This window comes from Phascolarctos cinereus, unplaced genomic scaffold (genome assembly GCF_003287225.1).
Source record: "Phascolarctos cinereus isolate Bilbo 61053 unplaced genomic scaffold, phaCin_HiC Scaffold_4;HRSCAF=312, whole genome shotgun sequence".
In the NCBI taxonomy this organism is placed as follows: domain Eukaryota; kingdom Metazoa; phylum Chordata; class Mammalia; order Diprotodontia; family Phascolarctidae; genus Phascolarctos; species Phascolarctos cinereus.
Genome location: NW_027555847.1, coordinates 684133143 through 684152672, shown reverse-complemented (window position 1 = coordinate 684152672; position 19530 = coordinate 684133143). Strand labels below are relative to the sequence as shown.

Sequence of the window (19530 nt, the reverse complement as noted above, 5' to 3'; positions counted from 1 at the left end):
CAGTAAAAATGTAGCAAATATGTTTTCTCAAAATAGACCAAGTTATTGACTGTTGTACTCTTTTACTGATTTCAGGCTCATTTAATCCAGAGGTGGTTTGAGCATGTCCAGGAAACCAAACCTACCATCATGGTGACCTACAATGGTGACTTTTTTGACTGGTAAATGTGGAAGCTCATGTGGAAGCTTCACTAATAACTGTGAGGAACTAAGAATTGAGTTAAAGAGGGGCTATATTGACAGGATGGTTGTGCTGCTCAGGAAGGAGTATGTTCCATTCTGGGGAGAGACAGCCAGCCTTGACTCACTTCTAAGGACACTGTCTCTGCCCAAGAAACCTGTGGTAGAGTGAAGAAAAGACAGTAGATTGCTGCAGTTTTTGCAATTCATACTCTAGGGGCGTCCCATCGTTCTGGATGCATGAGTTTTCTCATTTTTTGTAAGATGAGGAATGATAGTATCCAGCTTTCACCTTGTTCACAGAATTGACCTTTTAGTAAAGTAGTTAGTAATAATGTAATATTTTTTGTTCAGTCATTTTCAGTCAGGTCTGAGTCTCCGTGATCCCATTTGGGGTTTTCTTGGCAAGGATACTGGAGTGGTTTGCCATTTCCTTCTTCAGCTCATTTTACAGATGAGAAAACTGAGGCATACAGGGTTAAGTGACTTGCCCAGGGTCACACAGCTAGTAAGTGCCTGAGGCTGGATTTGAACTCAAGAAGGTGAATCTTCCTGACTCCAGGCCTGATGCACTTATCCACTGTGCCACCTAGCTGCCTAATATAATAATAGTTCGTGGTTATTTAACATTTTATGGTTTTACAGCAGTTTCATATATAACCCTTCAAGGGAGGTAGGGTACAGATCATCTCCATTTGATGGGTGAACAAACTGCTTCAGAGAGGTTAAATGGCCTGCTGAAGATCACCCAGCTTGTAAGTGGAAGAGCAGGGACCTGGCTGTAGGTCTCCTGTCTCAGTGTCCTTCCCATTCTTTGCAGTCTGCCTTTGGTATTATGAGTGAAGGAGGAGGAGATGTGTGAGGAGGAGCGTTCTCTGCTGTCATCCTTCCGTTTGCCTTGTCTCACCCCTTTCCGTCTTTCCCTAGGCCGTTTGTGGAAGCTAGAGCAGCAGTTCATGGACTGAGTATGCATCAGGAGATTGGATTCCAAAAGGACAGTCAAGGGGAATACAAATCCTCTCAGTGCATCCACATGGACTGTCTCAGGTGGGTGTTGTGGTGGCTTCTGCCCCAGGAATGTCACACCAAGGGACTTCTGGTGCTGTGCTCACACTACTAGATTGTAGGGTTCTTGGTCAGAAGGGACCAGGTCAGTGAAGGAAGTTATCCTACCAGCCACAAGACCGTGGCAGAGGGGCCTGGAAGGCATCTACCTGAGAGGCCTCCAGTCCAACTGGTCTCATTTTACAGAGAACAGTAAAGCCTGCAGAGGTGAATGAAGTGCTTTACCAAGGTAACACAGATAGTAAATGGCAAAGGCAGGATTTGAACCCAGGTCCTTTGATTCCAAATCCATTGTTCTTTTCATTACATCATGCAGTTCTGATAGGGAGTTGGCACTTTTGAATATCTACCCACATGTTGTCTGCCCTCGTTTAACTCTTCCTGACACTCGGGGCCAGTGCCAGGAGGATCATTTGTCTTCATTCTTTTCATTTCCAGATGGGTAAAGAGGGACAGTTACCTTCCAGTGGGCAGCCACAACCTCAAAGCTGCAGCCAAAGCCAAGCTAGGGTATGATCCTGTGGAGTTGGACCCTGAGGACATGTGTCGAATGGCCACCGAGGAGCCTCAGGTACCATGGAATCCAGTGGCTTTTGTAGGCCAGTAGGGATCAAGTGTCCTGCGTCTCTGAGGGGCATGGACAGTGAGTGTAATGCTTAGAAGAAGGGGCATTGAGTACTGGATTCACACCACTCTGTAGGGCTCTTTTTCCTACATAAATATTTACTGTTCCAAGGCCTCACATCTACCTCAAGGAGCCAGAAGTTCGGTCTGTATCGCCTCCTCCTGCATCGCTGGGTGTTCACCAGCATTTTGGTCTTTCTTTGAGTTTTGTTGCTGTATATAGCTACACTTAATCTGTGTTTTTCAGTCCTGGTTTTTTTATTTCTCTTCTCAGACACTAGCTACATATTCAGTATCAGATGCTGTTGCTACTTACTACATGTATATGAAGTATGTCCATCCCTTCATCTTTGCTCTGTGCACCATTATCCCCATGGAGCCAGATGAGGTCAGTGCAACCGTTGCCCTAATTGGGGTGGGGTATCTGTATTAGTGACATCCAGTGAGGCGTCTGTACCAGACAAGATGGAGCAGGCTGCAGTGATGTGATCACAGTCCTTTGGGAAGGTGGCTGTTGCTACATCCTTTGGGTGAATGTCATCTCCAGTCTAGGGCAGTAGGAATCTTTTTCTTTTTAGGCAACTGGGGTTAAGTGACTTGCCCAGGGTCACACAACTAGTAAGTGTCAAGTATTTGGTCTGAGGTCGGATTTGAACTCAGGTCCTCCTGATTTCAAGGCTGGTGCTCTATCTACTGTGTCACCTAGCTGCCCCTGGCAGTACGAATCTTAACAAATGAAAAGCGAAACTGGAGACCCTAATGACAGGAATGAATCAGTGAACAGAGCCCTTATGTGCAGAGCACTGTGCTGAGCCCTGGAGAGCACACGGACCAGTAAGAGGTCCTGCCTGCTCTCCGGGAGCTCGCATTCTAGTGGGGGAGACACCACATCTGGAAGGTTTCATCTGTGAGTCAGATGGAAGAGTTCCATGGTCCCTAGAGTGCAGCACCAAAGCAGGAGGCAGTGCTTCTTTAATAGTCATTTACAATGATAAAGTCACATCAGTTTCTGATGTTGAACCCTTTGAACAGTACGGAGGACTTGGGTGACAAGAACTTTCCTGTCCGGGTCTTCGGTAGCTGTGGCTGTAGCACCCGTAGGAGCAGCTGCCAGGCTGCATCTCCAGAGGGGCTGCTTCCCAGGAGGATAGTTGAAGGCACTAAGCCAGAAGCATTGCTGTTCCCAAGGCTCTTAGTTTCAGGGTGCTGGGCTGCCTCCATCGAGGTCTGAGGGGAGATGGTGGTCAAGGTATGGCGGTGGTTGGTCTTCCCTGGCATGTGCTGCCTCCTGCCTCTCCTTCCAGTGGTCTGGCTGCTTCAGCCAGGCAGGCTTGCCTATCTGTGGGTACCAGCTGGTTGGCAGTTGGTGAGGACAGCTGGTTGCTTCTCCATAGAAGCCGCCTCCTCAGGGATAAAGGCTTTCGGGCCTGGGCTGGAAGCAAGTCCAGTGATCTAGGGCAGAGGTGCCAGATATGTGGCTCAGGGACCTTTTGTGGACCAAACACTCCTAAGTGTGACCTGAACCGGATTAAAATGTAATTGGGAAATATTTAACAAAATAGATAAAAATAGAACAGAACAGAGATGGGTAATATGTGGTTTTTTTAAGTCATTATGTGGCCCACTAAAGTTTCCTTCATGAGGAACATAAGTTCAGTGGCCTCTGGTTTCTGTTTTGATACCACTGGTCTGAGGGGTACTGTTCCTCACAGGGTTTTTGTGCACATCTGCCTATTGCTGGCAGTCAGTCATGTAGCTGTTGCTCGTGGTGATGAGGAAGGCAGGCTCTGTCTCTGCAGTGAATTCTTTTATTAATGATGACTGCAGAGGCTGGATTGGAAGCAGGTCGGGTGGTTTGGGGAGCATTGCCATTCTCAAGGCTTTTGGTTTCCCTGCTGCAGGTCCTTCGGAAGGGTTCAGGGACCTTGTGTGAGGCCTTGCTGATGGTCCAGGCTTTCCATGCCAACATAGTTTTTCCTAACAAGCAAGAGCAGGAGTTCAACAAACTGACTGACGATGGCCACGTATTGGACTCAGAGACGTACGTTGGGGGCCACGTGGAGGCACTGGAATCAGGCGTCTTCCGCAGTGACATTCCCTGCCGATTTAAAATGGTGCGGCTCTTTCCTGCTCTCTTTGCTTTCCTCTTGGCTGCTTCGGGAGTCTGGATATCCATGTCCCTGCCTTGTGGGTGGCAAGAACCAGAATAGGCTGAGGTAGATAGTGCTTCTTCCTCCCCACGCATTCTAAGACCCTTGCTGATGGTATCACACAGTGCCCAGGGTAGCATTTGTCAAGACCGTGGTGCTGCAGCACCCTTCCTTGTTGGTGCCTCTTTGGGGATCAGCAAGGGATTCCAGATGAAATGTGGGTCGTCAAGTCTGTAAGCATGTAACACCTGCCGTGTGCTAGGCACTGTGCTACTTATTGGGGCTACAATGAGATACAGTAACAGTCCCTACTGTCGAGACGTTTACAAGTCTCTCCTAGTCACAGGATGACCGTAACGTGAGCAGAGCTTTGGCACGCCCTACACATCAGGTCATGTTTTCTAGTTGCTGTGTGGAATTGTTAAAGAACTCTTCCAAATTATGTTGTGAACATGGAGCCTGTCCTGCAAAGTTTAGGCTAATTCGTTTGACTTTGTGTCAGTAGAGATAGCCCCAAAGACTGCAAATAACATGAATTGGTTTAAAAAGCTGGATTAGAGCTCCTCTAAATTATGCTGTAAGCATGGAGCCTGTGGTACAAAGTTTAGGCTAATTCGTTTGGCCTTGTGCTGGTAGAGATAGCCCCAAAGACTGCAAGTAACGTGAGCTTAAAAACCTGGACCATGCAGGTTCCGTGTGCAGATTGCCGTAGGGGTGGTGGGTCAGCGCAGTAACATTTCTTCCTGTGTCATGTCACCTTGTCTCTTCTACTAGAATCCTGCAGCCTTTGACTTCTTGCTGCAGCGTGTAGAGAAGACCATGCGCCATGCTATCGAAGAAGAAGAGAATGTACCCATTGAGCAGGTTACCAACTTCCAAGAGGTAATAGCCCTGGGTCCTCTTGGGGAGGCCTGAGAAATTTCTGAAGTAATGTACTTTGACCATCCATCTCCTCACGTATGTCCAGATGTTCATTGTACTCTTGATCCCTGCATTTGTCTTCCTGCTTTAGACTTGCTCTTTCCTTCTGTAATGAAACTTATAGACGCTGTTTTCCAATGGAAATTTGGGGAAGATTGAAGTTAGGTGGCGTCCTCCTTTTTAGCCTCCATTATTTCTTTTTCGAATAAATTCCAGCCAAATAATGTTCTTAGCTCGACTGTTTAATGGCCTCCTAATCGGTCTTTCTGCTCCTTGTCTATCCTTCTTTAATCCATCCTTTACACTGCAGAAGCAGTCTTCTTTTTGTACAGTTTAAAACAATATGTTTTATTGATCTTCACTCCTTTTTCCACATCCCCATCTATTATGTTCCAGTGGCTTCCCCAACCTTTCTCTTGTAACAAGTAACAAGTCAAGCAAAATTAATCCCACTGGCCACGTCTGAAAATGTACATGTCCCTCTTTGTGGTCCATCACTTCTTGGCTGAAAGGTCGGAGAGTCATGCCTCACCAGGCTGGGGTTTGGGATTGGATGCTGTGTCAGTCAGAGTTTTCACGTCTTTCAGTGTTATTTTTCTTTACGTTATTTTGGTCATTGTGTAGATTCTCTTGATTTTGTTTTCTTTGCTCTGCATCAGTTCATACAAATCTACCCAAGTTTCTCTGTCATTTTTTATAGTGCAGTAATACTGTATCACTAAGTCCTTATTCTGTAATCTGTTCAGCCATTCCCTAATTGATGGGGGATCCAGTCCTTTGTTACTATAAAAAGTGCTGCTATAAATATTTGTATGTATATGGGACTTTGTCCTCCTCTTTAACATTCTTGAGATATACACCTGGTAGTGGTATTTCTAGGTCAAAGGGTATGTATAGTTTAGTTACTTTTTTAAGTATAATTCCAAATTATTTTCCAGAACAGGTAGGCCAATTCCTAGCTTCATCAACAGTGTATTAGTACGCCTGTTTTCCCACAGTCCCTTTAGCATTGTTCACATCAAGGCTTCAGTAGTTTCTCATTGCTTGTACTTAAACACAAAGTATAAGCTCCTGGATTTGCCTTTCAGGGCCCTTCTTAGTCTCACTCCAACCCACCTTTCCATCCTTATCTCGTACTGTTCTCCTAAATAGGACTACTCTCCTTCCCTTCTTTCTGTCTTGCCTTCTCTGACTCTGTGCTGTTGTTCGTAGTGTAGTCCCCCATGTTTCCATTTCTCTTTGTTGAATCTCCTCCCTTCTAAGTTGCTACTTTTTCCACAAAGCCTTCCCTGAAAACATGCCCTCTCCTGAGCTGAAAGAAAGGGATCTCTGCCTCCTCAAATTTCCCATCACACTCTGCTTTTTATTTTTAATTTTATTTTCTTTTTCATTTTTAAAACGCATTTTTATTTATTTCATTAAATGTTTATCAATTACCTGTAAAAGAATTTTTAACATTCGCTTTTAAAAATTTTAAATTCCAAATCTCTCCTTCCCTTCTGCCACTGAGAAGTGAAACAATATGATAATTGATTATACATGTAAATGATGCAAAATATTAGCCATGTTGCAAAAGAAAACAAAAAATAAAGTAAAAAAAGTAGCTTCAGTCTGTATTCAGAGTTCATCAGTTCTCTCTCTGGAGGTAGACAGCATTTTTCATCATGAGTCCTTTGGAATTATCTTGGATCATTGTCTTGATCAGAGTAGCTAAGTCTTTCATACTTGGTCATATTTACAATATTGCTATTACTGTGTACATTATTCTGGTTCTGCTCGCTTCACTCTGTATCAGTTCATATAAATCTTCCCAGATTTTTCTGAAGCCGTCCTGCTCATTATTGCTTATAGCACAACAGTATTCCATCACAGTCATATACCACAACTTGTTCAGCCATTCCGCAATTGATGGGCATCCCTTCGGTTTCCAATTCTTTGCCACCACAAAAAGCTGCTATAAATATTTCTGTACAAATAATACCTTTTCTCTTTCCTTTGATCTCTTTGGGTACAGATCTAGTAGTGGTGTTGTGGGATCAAAGGGTATGCACAGTTTTATCTTTGGCTGTAGGTGGAGTTTGCAACTCTACCAACAGTGCATTAGTATCCCAATTTTTCCATATCCTCTCCAGCATTTGGCATTTTTCTTTTCTGTCATGTTAGCCAATCTGATATGTGTGAGGTGGTATCTCAGAGTTGTTTTAATTTGCATTTCTTTAATCAATAGTGATTTAGAGCATTTTTTCATGTGATTATTGATAGCTTTGATTTCTTCTGAAAACTGCCTGTTTATATCCTTTGACCATTTGTCAATTGGAGCATGACTTGTATTTTTATGGGTTTGGCTCAATTCCCTATATATTTGAGAAATGAGACCTTTGTATCAGAGAAATTTGCTGTAAAATTTTTTCCCAGTTTCCTGTTTTCCGTCTAATTTTGGCTGTATTAGTTTTGTTTGTGTAAAACCTTTTTAATTTCACGTAATCCATTTTCCTTTCTGCATCACACTCTGCTTAGGACTTTTCTTTACATTTACCACGTTCTCACATGGATCAGTTATTGGCATACTCATCTGTCCCTCCCATTAGACTGCATGCTCTTTGTCCACACAGGCTGTCATGCCTGTGATGCTGGTACCGACCACTGGCCTTTGCATACAGTTGGTGTTAAATAAATGTTTTTTGAATTGTGTTTAGCCAAGGATCGTGGGAGCATAACTTGTACCTGAGTTTTGGCTCCTCAAAGGAATAGGCCCTAGACAGCCATCTTTCTGCCTTGGTTTTCAGTTTCTATTTGTTTTTGCTCCTTCTGTAGGTGTGTGATGAAATTAAGAACAAACTGACCTCCCTTAAGGATGTGCCCAATCGAATTGAGTGTCCTCTCATATACCACTTGGACGTGGGTGCCATGTACCCCAATATTATCCTTACTAACAGGTTGCAGGTGAGGACAAGCTTCTCTTATTTGAACTGCTGGTGGTTTGTTTAATCAAAGTTTTCATTCTGTCGGTCTCTCTCTTTAATGTTTAGCCTTCTGCCATAGTGAATGAGGCCACATGTGCTGCCTGTGACTTTAACAAACCAGGAGCCAACTGTCAACGAAAGATGACCTGGCAGTGGAGGGGAGAGTTCAGTAAGTGTTTGGTCATCGGTCTCTTCATTGGACAGCGGCTGCTTTGTCAAGGATTCGGATCCTCTGACCTTTTTTACCTTCGTCCTCTTGCTAGTGCCAGCCAGCCGCAGTGAGTATCATCGTATTCAGCAGCAGCTGGAGTCAGAGAAGTTTCCTCCGTTGTTCCCAGACAAACCAGCCCGGGCATTTCACGAGCTGTCCCGAGAAGAGCAGGCTAAATATGAGAAGAAGCGACTGGCAGGCGAGTAATTTGTTAGTGATCTTCCAAACGTCAGGGTTCCTGCATTAGACACACTCTTGATGTGTTACAAAGTCTCCTCATTAAACTGCACCTGTCAAGGTGCATCCTGCCTTCTTCCTTCAGTTACCCTAAGTGGATGCAATCGGCATTGCTGTAAGACTGGGATTTCTCTCAGTGGCAGTGATGGGCCCTGGGCTCACTGCCCCATTTGTGCCCTGCTAGGGTCTCCCTCAAGTATTAAAATCTGGACAGTCATCCTTCACCGCAGTTGTTTAATCTTTTGGGAGAATCCCATTCAGATACAGGGTGGGTTAGATGGCCTTGATAATCCCTTGTCACCGTAGGATTCTGCGATTTGCTGAGGAGGCATGAGGTCTCTCTCTCAACTGGTTGCCCTGTGTCTTCATTGTGGTATAGATTACTGCCGAAAAGCTTACAAGAAGATCCACATCACAAAGGTGGAGGAGCGCCTCACCACCATCTGCCAGCGGGAAAACTCCTTCTACGTAGACACAGTCCGAGCTTTCCGAGACCGACGGTATGAGTTCAAAGGACTGCATAAGGTATGGAGGTCAGGGCCTGCTTGGAGGCCCTGGAGAGAGTGTATTGGGAGAGGCCTCAGCTGAGTCCCATTTCTGAAATCTCCCCCTTCTGACCTGAGAACTGTTTGGCTGGTTTGCCTCACTGATTGGGCTCCCTCAGTCTTGATGGCCCCACCCTGAACCTCTTCTCTATGGCCACACACAGATGGACAGTGACCTTCAGTTCCTTGGGCTTTGAGAAGTGAAGAGCCAATCAGGGGTGTGATGTGAACCTGTCTCAGTGAGGGCTTCCTGCAGTGGAGGCTTTTGGGGCTGAATGTTTCTGATCTCCTCTTATCTTTAGAGACAGAGAATTTCATTCGTGTATCCTTTATTTGCCTCAGTTTCCTCATCTATAATCATGGGGATCCACCTCCCAGGGTTGTTGTGAGGATCAAATGTTAAAATATTTGTAAAGCTCTTAGCACAGTGCCTGGCACAAAGTGAATGCTGATTAAATGTTAGCTATCATCATCATGATGTCATCATTATTGTTATTACTATTATCCTGAGGTGCTAATGTAGGGGTCTTAGGGTTGAGTGCTTCTAGTTTTTATGTGTTTAACACAATCAGTGAGCGAGGAGGATCTAGGATAGTTCCCAAGAATACCTCATTTAATGAAGATTCTCCAGGAGTGACATGTTTACTTCATTAAGCAGATTTTCTAAAGCTGAGCCCTTCAGGCTATGTTTGTTGTAAACATTTTTGATAGAAATCTGTCTAAAATGTGTTGTTTTCTTCCTCCATTCAAGGCAAGGAAGTAGACAGCATATTTCTGAAAGATTGAAGGGCTTGGCGGGCTCGGCTTCAGTGAACTAGAAAGTTCACGTAAGTGGAATGCCTCCCCCTCCTTGAAGCACAGGGGTGGCAGTTGAGCTAAGGGAAGACACCGAAGCCATTACTGCAAAGGAACATGGGAATTTGGGACAGGGCTTCATCTTTTCTTGATGACTTGGTGGTGTCTCAGGAACATCCAGAATTTTGCTCTGTATCAGTGGACTTTGGTGTCTGCCTTTTAGCAGCAGCTCCCTCATTTGTTTCTGGTTTGCTTTTAGTAAAATTTGGACTAGGAAACTGGATGAACAAGGTATAATGATACCTTTATTTTTGAAAAAAGCCTTCAAAAAGTCTGTTAGTGGGAAAGTACTTTGCCCGGAACCCAGGACACGGAGTGATTTTCAGGTCAAAACTTTAGGACAATATGCCAGGTGCCTACAGATAGGACTTTTCCTATTAATTACCAGGTTTGGGACTTAACTGAAGTCAGTTCTCTGGACAAATTCGGTATTACTACTACAATGAACTATTTGTTCACGTTGCTTAATTTCACAAGATGTAGAAATGAGAATGAAGCATTTTCCTTTTATTTTCCCCTTTTCAGTGACTATCTTGTGACTTATGAATCCGTTGAGCTTAAGGGGAAAGGTCTTTTAGGGGTGACTTTTCTCTGTGCTTGACTCAGGTGTGGAAGAAGAAGCTATCTGCTGCCACTGAGATGGGAGATGCTGCTGAAGTCAAGCGATGTAAGAACATGGAGATCTTGTATGACTCTTTGCAGCTGGCTCACAAGTGTATCCTCAACTCTTTCTATGGCTATGTGATGCGCAAAGGGTACGTGGGTGCAGCTCAGCAAGCTCCCCTTCTCCTCGTTACCGGGCTCCATATCTCTTCCCTTTCCCCTGATTTACAGCTGTTAACCTCATGACATCTGTGAGGTCCAAGTGCTGAGGGAGCTTAGGGAAAAGAAGGACATCTGGCTTGGGGAGGTAAGGGAAGGCTTCCTGCAGAAGGAGGAACTGGAGCGGAGCCTGGATTCCAATAGGCCGAAATGGGGTGGAGGAGAACATTCCAGAATGAGCCAGTTGTATCTAGGAAAAAGTCAGGACCTCTTTGGGAGATGACACGTCGTCTAGTTTGACTGGGGCCTGGGAGTGTAGTAAAGTAGTAAGAAGTGAGGCTGCAAGAACGGATCGAAATGAGGAGGTGCAGGGCTTTGGGAGCCAGCGGAGATTTCTGAACAACCTACGCAGAGCACCTGAAGGCTTGTCTGGTGCTTGACGTGCATCACCTCATTGGAGCCTCCCTGCAGCCTTGTGAGGCCGATATGACAGAACTGTAGAACTCAAAAGGACCTGACAGAACAGTTATTGCAGCTCCTTCATTTGACAGACAAGGAAAGTAGGCCCTGGAGAGGCTGTCACCTTCCTGGATGGAGTGGTAAGTGGCAGAGCTGGGATTGGAGCTTGAGTGTAGTGACTCCAGATCTAGAGAGACCACGCTGCCATATTGCCTTCCATGATTATAGTAAGAATAATTTGGTAGAGATGGCAGGGATAGCATATTATGAGGGACAATTATTAGAGAAAAGGAAAATTTAGCGATTGTAATATTGGAGTAGGAGGTCACAAGTGACAACCGAGACCTACTCCCCTCAACTCTAGTAATTGCAAAGATAGTAAAATAGAGGCTTTATCAAGTGATTATGTGATGCGTGTTGTGCTGTGTACTGAGGATACCAATATAGGAAGCAAACAGTCCCTCTCCTTAGGAAGCTTACATTCTGATGGGGGAGACCCCAGAGTAGGGAGAGTACGGAGGAGCAATGCAGCAGCAGAAGCAAAGGAGGAGGCTTCTGGAGAAAGTCCAGGCATGAGTGAGGTGAAGTGTGGTTGGGGTCATTCCTAAAATGGGAGTCCAGGGCGGGGAGTCACCAGTGAGGAAGAAGGGCCCTGGTATGGTGGAATGTAATAAATGGGGGGGGTGCCAGAAATACAGGAACTCCAGATGTTACAGGGAGGTGACTGGAGTTTTGACCTTGCATGATTGGCAGGATGTGGTGTCATTAACAGAAGTAGGGAGGTTGGAAGGAATAACCTGGGGTGGGGATAGGGGAGAAGAGCAAAGGTGATGAGAGTTTGGGACATAACAACACCCATGGGAGAGCAAGAAGGAAAGGGTGTCTCTTTTCTAGAGAGGATGTCTCTGCGTAGAGACCTCAAAGAATCTGCTCCTTTCTTTGCCTCAAAGTTTTTGCCTCTTGATTCTCCTACCCCCATAGAGGCAATAATGAATCTAATGAGAGAGGAGTGGTCATTCTCTAGGATCACGAGTCTTGCCTTTTCTGCCTACTGCTGGGAGATTAGTCATTTGGGTTTTTCCCCCCAGATTCTTTTTACCTCCTTTGACTACTCTTGGGGTCGGCCCTCCAGCACAGATAGTCCTCCTGCCCAGTGACCTCACTACCTTATACACCTTCTCGGTTGTCACCTTTGCAGGGCTCGGTGGTATTCCATGGAGATGGCAGGAATTGTCTGCTTCACAGGAGCCAACATCATCACACAGGCCCGGGAGCTGATTGAGCAGATTGGGTAAGTGTGGAACGTAGATTCCATGAATCAGCCACTGGGGAACGTGAGGAAAAATTTAGGAAGAAATGGAAAGGTGGGCGACCAGAAAGTCTTAGTGTGACAAGTAGAATAAGGATCTAATAGATGCTTTGACATTATGAGGCTCATTATAAACAATCGTAAAATTGTCCTGAGATTCATACGATTTCAGAGTTGAAGGGGCACTGAAAGGTCAAATTGTCACCTCCCAAATCTGATGAAAAATCTCTCATACCAAGATCCCCAACAAGTAGCATTCAGTTCTAGTACCGTCAGTGAGTTCTCCTCTATAAGCAAGACTTTGGGGACAGTCAGTGCAAAGGAGACATGGAGTGTCATAAGTAAGGAACAGAGGGAAGGTCAGCTTGGCTATTTTGCAGAGTGAGGGAGAGGGGAACATGTCCAGGGAGGTTGAAAAGATGGATTGGGAGCAAAGTATATGCAGCTTTACAAGCTAAACAGGGGAGTTTACATTTGATCCCCAGAGGCAGTAGGAATTCTTGAGTGAGGGGTCACGTGGTCAGATCTGCGTTTAAGGAAAAGTTTTTTGGCAGTCACGTGGAGAATGAAGTTGGTGGTGAGAGATCCGAAGTAGGGAGATCAATTGGAGTAATCTGGGTGAGAGCTGTTGTACAAGATTTGGCAGCCGAGTGGCTCTGTGGGTGATGAGCCAAGAGGCCAAGATAATTCCAGGGTTGCAGACAGTAGGCAACAAAAAGATGGTTGTACCTTTGACAGAAAGAGGAAGGTTGAGAAGATGGAAGAGTTTATGGGGAAGGGGAATGAGTTCAGTTTTAGACATGTTGAGTTTAAGATGTCTCTGAGACATCCATGGTGAAATGCCCGACAGGCATTTGGTGATCCAGAACAGGAGCTCAGGGAAGTGATTGGGCTGGAGATTTAGATCTGGGAGTCATCATCTGCATAGAGGTGATGGTTAAGCCCGTGGGAGTTAATGAGGTAACTAAAATAGAGGCTCTAGAGCAGGCCTGCACAACCTGGGGCCCACCAAAGGATCTTAGGAATATAGAAGAAAACATCCTTTACATTTTTCCCCGGCCGCCTGAAATTCTTTGGTGGGCCCCAGATTGTGCAGGCCCGGTCTAGAGGATGAAAAGAGGGCCCAGGGCAGAACCTTGGGAAACACTTATGGTTAAGGGCTGTGATGTCAGTGGTGAGCTAGCAAAGGAATCTGAGAGGGAATGGTCAGACAGTTAAGGGGCCAAGCAGGAGAGAGGAGTGTCATGAAAACCCAGAGAGGAGAGAGGACTGAGGAGGAAGAATGGAACAAGCATTTCTTAGGTGTCTAATATGTACCAGGCACTGTACAAAGCACTTTACAAATGTTACCTCACAATAATCCTGTGACTTAGGTGCTATTATTGTCCCGTTTTACAGTTGAAAAAACTGAGGCAGACAGAGGCGAGGACATCCAACAGTGTCATATGCAGCAGATAGGTCAAAAAGGATGAGGACTGAGAAAAGTTTTGTGATTGAAAAATCTTAATTGCAATTAAGGTAACTTCAAAGAAAGTAGTTTCATTTGTGTGATGCAGTTGAAAACCGGATTGCCAATGTTTGAGGAAAGAGCGGGGAGGAGATGTAGGTAGCAAATATAGACACGTTTTTCAAGTTTGGGAAAGGGAGAGGAGCTATAGGGTTTGAGAGGATAGTAGGGATCAGGTACGTTACAATTTCATGCTGTCCAACTTCAACTGGGTCCTCAGTGAAGCAAAGCAGTCCTTTTTTTCCTCCCTAAGTGATTCCCTGACTCACTACACACAAGTTGTTCCAAACCTTCTCTGTCCTCTTCAAGACCCTTGTCCTTTCTTCCCTTCCTCCCCCCTCCCCACCTGAGGACCTTGCCTCTTCACTGAACAAATCAGGACCATTCAAAGTGAGTTCCCTCTTTCCCTATTCTCTTCATCTCACGATCCCTTGATACTGTGTTAGGTTATTTATGGGTGGACGTTTTACTAGAAGGTCACTAAGGCCTCTGCCAACTCAATGATTCTAAGATACACAAGACAGAATGGAATATCAGTGCCCCTAGTAAGATACCTGAGGATATAGAAACCAGGGATTGCTCCAAGATAGGAAGCAGAAGACAGACATCCGCCATTCATCCTTACAGAGTTTGATCGATATCGCCCTTTTTGAGCAGGCGTAGATGCTGATAGGCCTGCACCTGGCCTAGGTGCATGACAGGACGTCAGGATGGCCTCCAAACTTTCAGGCATGCCCTACAGCGTTGTACACATGTCTTTGCATCTCTCTTCCCTTACAGGAGACCTCTAGAGCTTGACACGGATGGAATCTGGTGTGTCCTACCAAACAGCTTCCCAGAAAATTTTGTCATCAAGTCAACCAATGCAAAGAAGCCCAAGGTGACCATCTCCTACCCTGGAGCCATGTTAAACATCATGGTGAAGGTAAGTTTCTTTGTGTTTTAAGGCTTGTTGATGCCTTTTGGTTTTATGTCATGCTCATTTCCAAATATACGTTCTGCCCAGTAGACTCTTGTAACAAAGGTTTTTAAAACCGTTCAGCAAAACCACGAGCGCTTTGGCCACGGTGGGCGGCATACGCAGCATTCCATACCCACAGTCTCTCATCTCCCTTTCTTCACTGAGGACGTAAATTTTCTTTTCCCTGGGGCTTAGCTTGGTTATTATGATTAGTGCATCTGTCAGGCATTACCTAAGAGCAGACCATTTCTTTGTTTTTCCATGTTGATTTTATTGAAATTGTATTTCCTATCCAGTACCCAGAAAATACGTTGACATTAACAATTGTACAGGTGTAATGTTCCTTCACCCTGTTCCTGGGTAAAGCCAAGGATGGGGATCCTCTGTGATACCAGGTAGGATTCTCCAAGCTGAGTAGGAGAAGGAAGAGTAGTGGCTAGATTCATTCCATGTAATAACTAACCTCATTGTTTGTACCCCACATCTCTCCACATTTGACCTGCCAGCTCAGTTCCTTCCTAGGTATTAGAACAGCAGAAGTATAAGTAACCCTTGGGCCCATGGGTAATATAACTCAGTGTCAGGTCAGCTCTGTCACTGGTCTCATTCATGTCTTCGTTTGAGCTACTGGGTTCTTGCATTGTCCATTGTGAGTGATGCAGACCTTGTACTTCAGACCTTTCCTTGGTTCCCAGCAAGGTGTCCTGCTTCCCATTGCCTGTCTCTGCATCGACTCCACATTGTGTTCTGACCACTTGCTTCATCATTACCTGCTGCCTTACTGCCAATTACTGAAGCTCCCGGGGCTGAACATCTCTCTGGGATTTCCCTTTCTTACCTGTGGTTACGCTCTGGTCATGCCGCTCACTGGTCCACGTTTCCATCTAATGCCCACTGCTGGCATTGCCCGAATCATCCTACTACTCAGCAGGTCTTGGCTGCTTATAGGCAAAGCCAGAGAGTGTATCTGCAGCTGTTACAAAGTCTTTTGAAAAATACATTCTTTATTGGGTTATTGAAGCCCAGAAGGCATCAGCATTGTTACTGATTGGTGTAATAGAGAAAGCAAGAGACGTATGGAGGTAGAAGATGAAAGATAAAAGAAAGAAAAATAAATTGAAATCATTTTCTCTTAATGTTTAGTTCCTTTCAGAGAAATCAAAGCCGAGTTTTGTACCTCAAGTTCATTTGACACGACTCCACATCAACCTACATTTCTTTTTTTCACAGCTTTGAAAAGTTTTGGCATATTTGACAGCTTAATAAACAATCATGACATCTAGTGGCAAAAGGGGGAAGCAGAAATAATCTCCAAAATCTTTTAACTGTAGGTTGGTGGAATGATTTTGGAATTTTTACTGCAGGGAGAAAGAAGATGTAATGGGTAGAATATTGGACTCAGAATCAGAAGAATCACATCCCACTTTCAATACTTACTAGTTGTGTGATCCTGAGCATCTGTTTCCTCATCTATAAGATGGGGGCAATAATAATAAATTCAAATGAAGATAATGTATTTTTGGTTTTGGTTTTGTTTTCATTTTGTTTTTGTGGGGTTTTTTGGGTTTGTTTTTTTTTTTTTGGTTAGGCAATGGGGTTAAGTGACTTGCCCAGGGTCACACAGCTAGTAAGTATTATGTGTCTGAGGCCACATTTGAACTCAGGTCCCCCTGACTCCAAGGCCAGTGGTCTATCTGCTATGCCACCTAGCTGCCCCTACATATAAGCAAACTTTTTTTTTTTTGGTGAGGCAGTAGGGGTTAAGTGACTTGCCCAGGGACACATAGCTAGTGTCAAGTGTGTGAAGCCGGATTTGAACTCAGGTCCTCCTGACTCCAAGGCCACCTCGCTGCCCCTCTGTACATTTGTTTTTTAAAGTGCTTTGTGACCTTGTCCTAAACTATCTTTTGAACCTTGTTACGTACATTGTTCCACTCCTGTGCCCTGCAGTGAAGCCAGACTGGCTTTCTTGACGTTCTTCACACGTATCACTCATTTCCCAGCTCTGTACGTTTGCACTGGTTATTTTCTAGGCCTGGAATTCACCTCTGCTTTGTTTCCTTCACAAGTCAGTCTAAGTGCCATCTTTTACATGAAGCCTTTCCTGATCCTCCCAGATGCTAACGCCCTTTCCTCCAAAATGATTTTGTACTTATTTTGTGTATATTTTGTAGATCTAATCAACGTGCTTATTGTTTCCCTGTTAGAATATAAGCTTCCTGAGGGCAAGGACTGTTTCATTTTTGTCTCCCAGCACCTATCACCATGCCTATAGTAGATGTTTAATAACTGCTTGCTTGCTTCCTTGTTTGGTAAAGCACTTTGCAAACTTTTAAGCCCTATACAAATGTTAACTACAGTTATTGTCATTAGATGGAAAAGTTTAGTGCACGAAGGGGAGGCCTGTGAAATACATCTGAAAAAGATAAATTGGAGCCTGATTTTGGAGGACTTTAAATGCCACATGAAGTTATATTTTGTCCTAGAGGCAATAGGGAGCCAATGGTAATTTTTGAACTAGTGTCAGATCTGTCTGTTGGGGGAGATTATTTTGACAACTTTGTAAAAGGTAGTTTGCAGGGGATAAAGATTGGATGCAGAGAGACCAACGATGAGGCTATAGTTTAATAAGGACCTGAACTAAGGTAGTGGCCATGTGTGAGTGGAGAGAAGATGGTTGTAAGAGATGCTGTAGAAGTAAAATCAGTAAGATTTGGCAATTGATTGGTTATGGGAATTGAGGGAAAAGGAAGAGTCAAAGGTGATGTTGGGGTAAGTGGAATGATGATGTTGCGCTTGACAGAACTAGGGAAATGTGGAAGAAGGGCAGGTTTCAAGAGGAAGATGACGTTATGAGCATGTGAAGTCTTAAGATACGAAGGGAACGTCTTGGTGGAGATGTCTACATGAGAGTTCTAGTCTAGTCTGTATCTAGTCCAGTTGACTAGAGTGGGACTAGAGTTCAGGAGAGTAATTAATACTGGATATTTGGATTTGGGAGTCATCTATAAAGAGATGCTAGTCCAACCACGGCCATGGAAGGTGCCAAAATAATCTCCCTAGGATACATCAAGGGAAAGAGCATATAGAGAGAAGGGACGAGGGCCCAGGATATAAAACCTTTGGGGACACTTAGGAAGCAGGACAAGGATGATTGATTGTCTCCAGGAAAGGAGGCTAAGGCTCAGTAGTGATATAGGTAGGTGGAGAATCAGGAGGGGGTAGTATTATTGAAACAGAGGTTGGGGGATGATAATGTTAAAAGGTACAGAGGCCAAATTAAGGTGGAGACTTAGAAAAGTCATTGAATTTAGCATTTACTTACTTATTGATAGCTTGGAACAGAATAGTCTCAGTAGACTGTTGGAGTTGAAAGATAGATTGCAAAAAATTGAGGAGTGGAGAATGAGGAGGTGAAAGCAATAAGAACAATTTTTTGTAAGATTTCTTTTTCCTGATTTATTATTTATTTATTTTGAACGTTAATTTAATTTTGAACATTAATTAAAAAAATTTTTTTTGAGTTCCTGAATTCTCTTCCTCCCCCTCAAGAAGACAAGAAATGTGATATCAGTTATACACGCAAAATCATGCAAAACATATTTCCGTATTAGCCATGTTGCCAAAAAACAAGAAAAATAAAGTGAAAAAGTTATGCTTCAATACTCCATCTGTTCTTTTTCTAGAGTTGAATAGCATTTTTCATCCTAAGTCTTTCAGAATTATCTTGGATCAATTGTTGTATTGATCAGAATACCTAAGTCATTTCATAGTTTGATCATTGTGCAGTATTGCTATTACTATGTAGATTGTTCTCTGGTTCTGCTTATTTCACTTTGCATCAGTTCATAAAAGTCTTACTAGGTTTTTTTGAAGCCATCCTGCTTGTCATTTCATTTTTCTTTTTTTTTAGTTAATTAATTAATGTATTAGTTTTCAACATTCACTTTTATAAGATTTTGAGTTTTAAGTTTTCTCCTCCTCCCTCCACTCCCCCTTCCCCAAAACGGTATGCAGTCTGATATAGACTGCACATGTACAATCATATTAAACATATTTCCACATTAGTCATGTTGTGAAAGAAGAATCAGAACACTAGGGAAAAGCCATGAGAAAGAAAAAACAAAAAACAACAAAAAAAGAGAAAATAGTATGCTTCGATCTGCATTCATACTCCATAGTTCTTTCTCTGGGTGTGGACGAGTGACTCATGGAATTGTCTTAAATCATCGCATTACTCAGAAGAGCCAAGTCTAACGAGGTCGGCCATTGCACAGTGTTGCTGTTATTGTGTGCAGTGTTCTGCTTCTGCTCACTTCACTCCGCATTGGTTCATGCAGGTCATTCCAGGTGTTTCTGAGGTCCACCTGCTCACCATTTCTTATGGAACAGTAGTGTTCTATTACATTCATATACCACAACTTGCTCAGCCATTCCCCAGTTGGTGGACATCTCCTCAATTTCCAGTTCTTTGCCGCCACAAAAAGAGCTGCTATAAATATTTTTGTCTATATGGGTTCTTTTCCCTTTTTTATGGTCTCTTTGGGATACAGACCTAAAAGTGATCTTGCTGGGTCAAAGGGTATGCATAGTTGTATGTTTTTTTATGTTTTATAATATAAAATGTATAATAATATAAATATATATAATATATGACAATATAAAATATAAAATAAGTTTTTATATATATTTTTATAGCCCTTTGGGCATAGTTCCAAATTGCTCTCCAGAATGGTTGGATCAGTTCGCAACTCCACCAACAATGCATTAATGTTCCTATT

At 43.8% G+C, this 19530-nt stretch overlaps 1 protein-coding gene across 1 annotated transcript in view; it reads left to right on the top strand.

The window, feature by feature from the left end:
• Positions 1-19530, top strand: part of POLE (DNA polymerase epsilon, catalytic subunit) — a 65393-nt gene that overhangs the window by 14080 nt on the left and 31783 nt on the right. The window contains 13 exon segments of the mRNA XM_021004353.2: positions 76-161; positions 1108-1227; positions 1684-1816; positions 2144-2257; positions 3771-3983; positions 4794-4901; positions 7755-7883; positions 7970-8072; positions 8167-8313; positions 8731-8876; positions 10358-10506; positions 12171-12263; positions 14569-14713. Coding sequence (XP_020860012.1) covers positions 76-161; positions 1108-1227; positions 1684-1816; positions 2144-2257; positions 3771-3983; positions 4794-4901; positions 7755-7883; positions 7970-8072; positions 8167-8313; positions 8731-8876; positions 10358-10506; positions 12171-12263; positions 14569-14713 — 1686 coding nt within the window.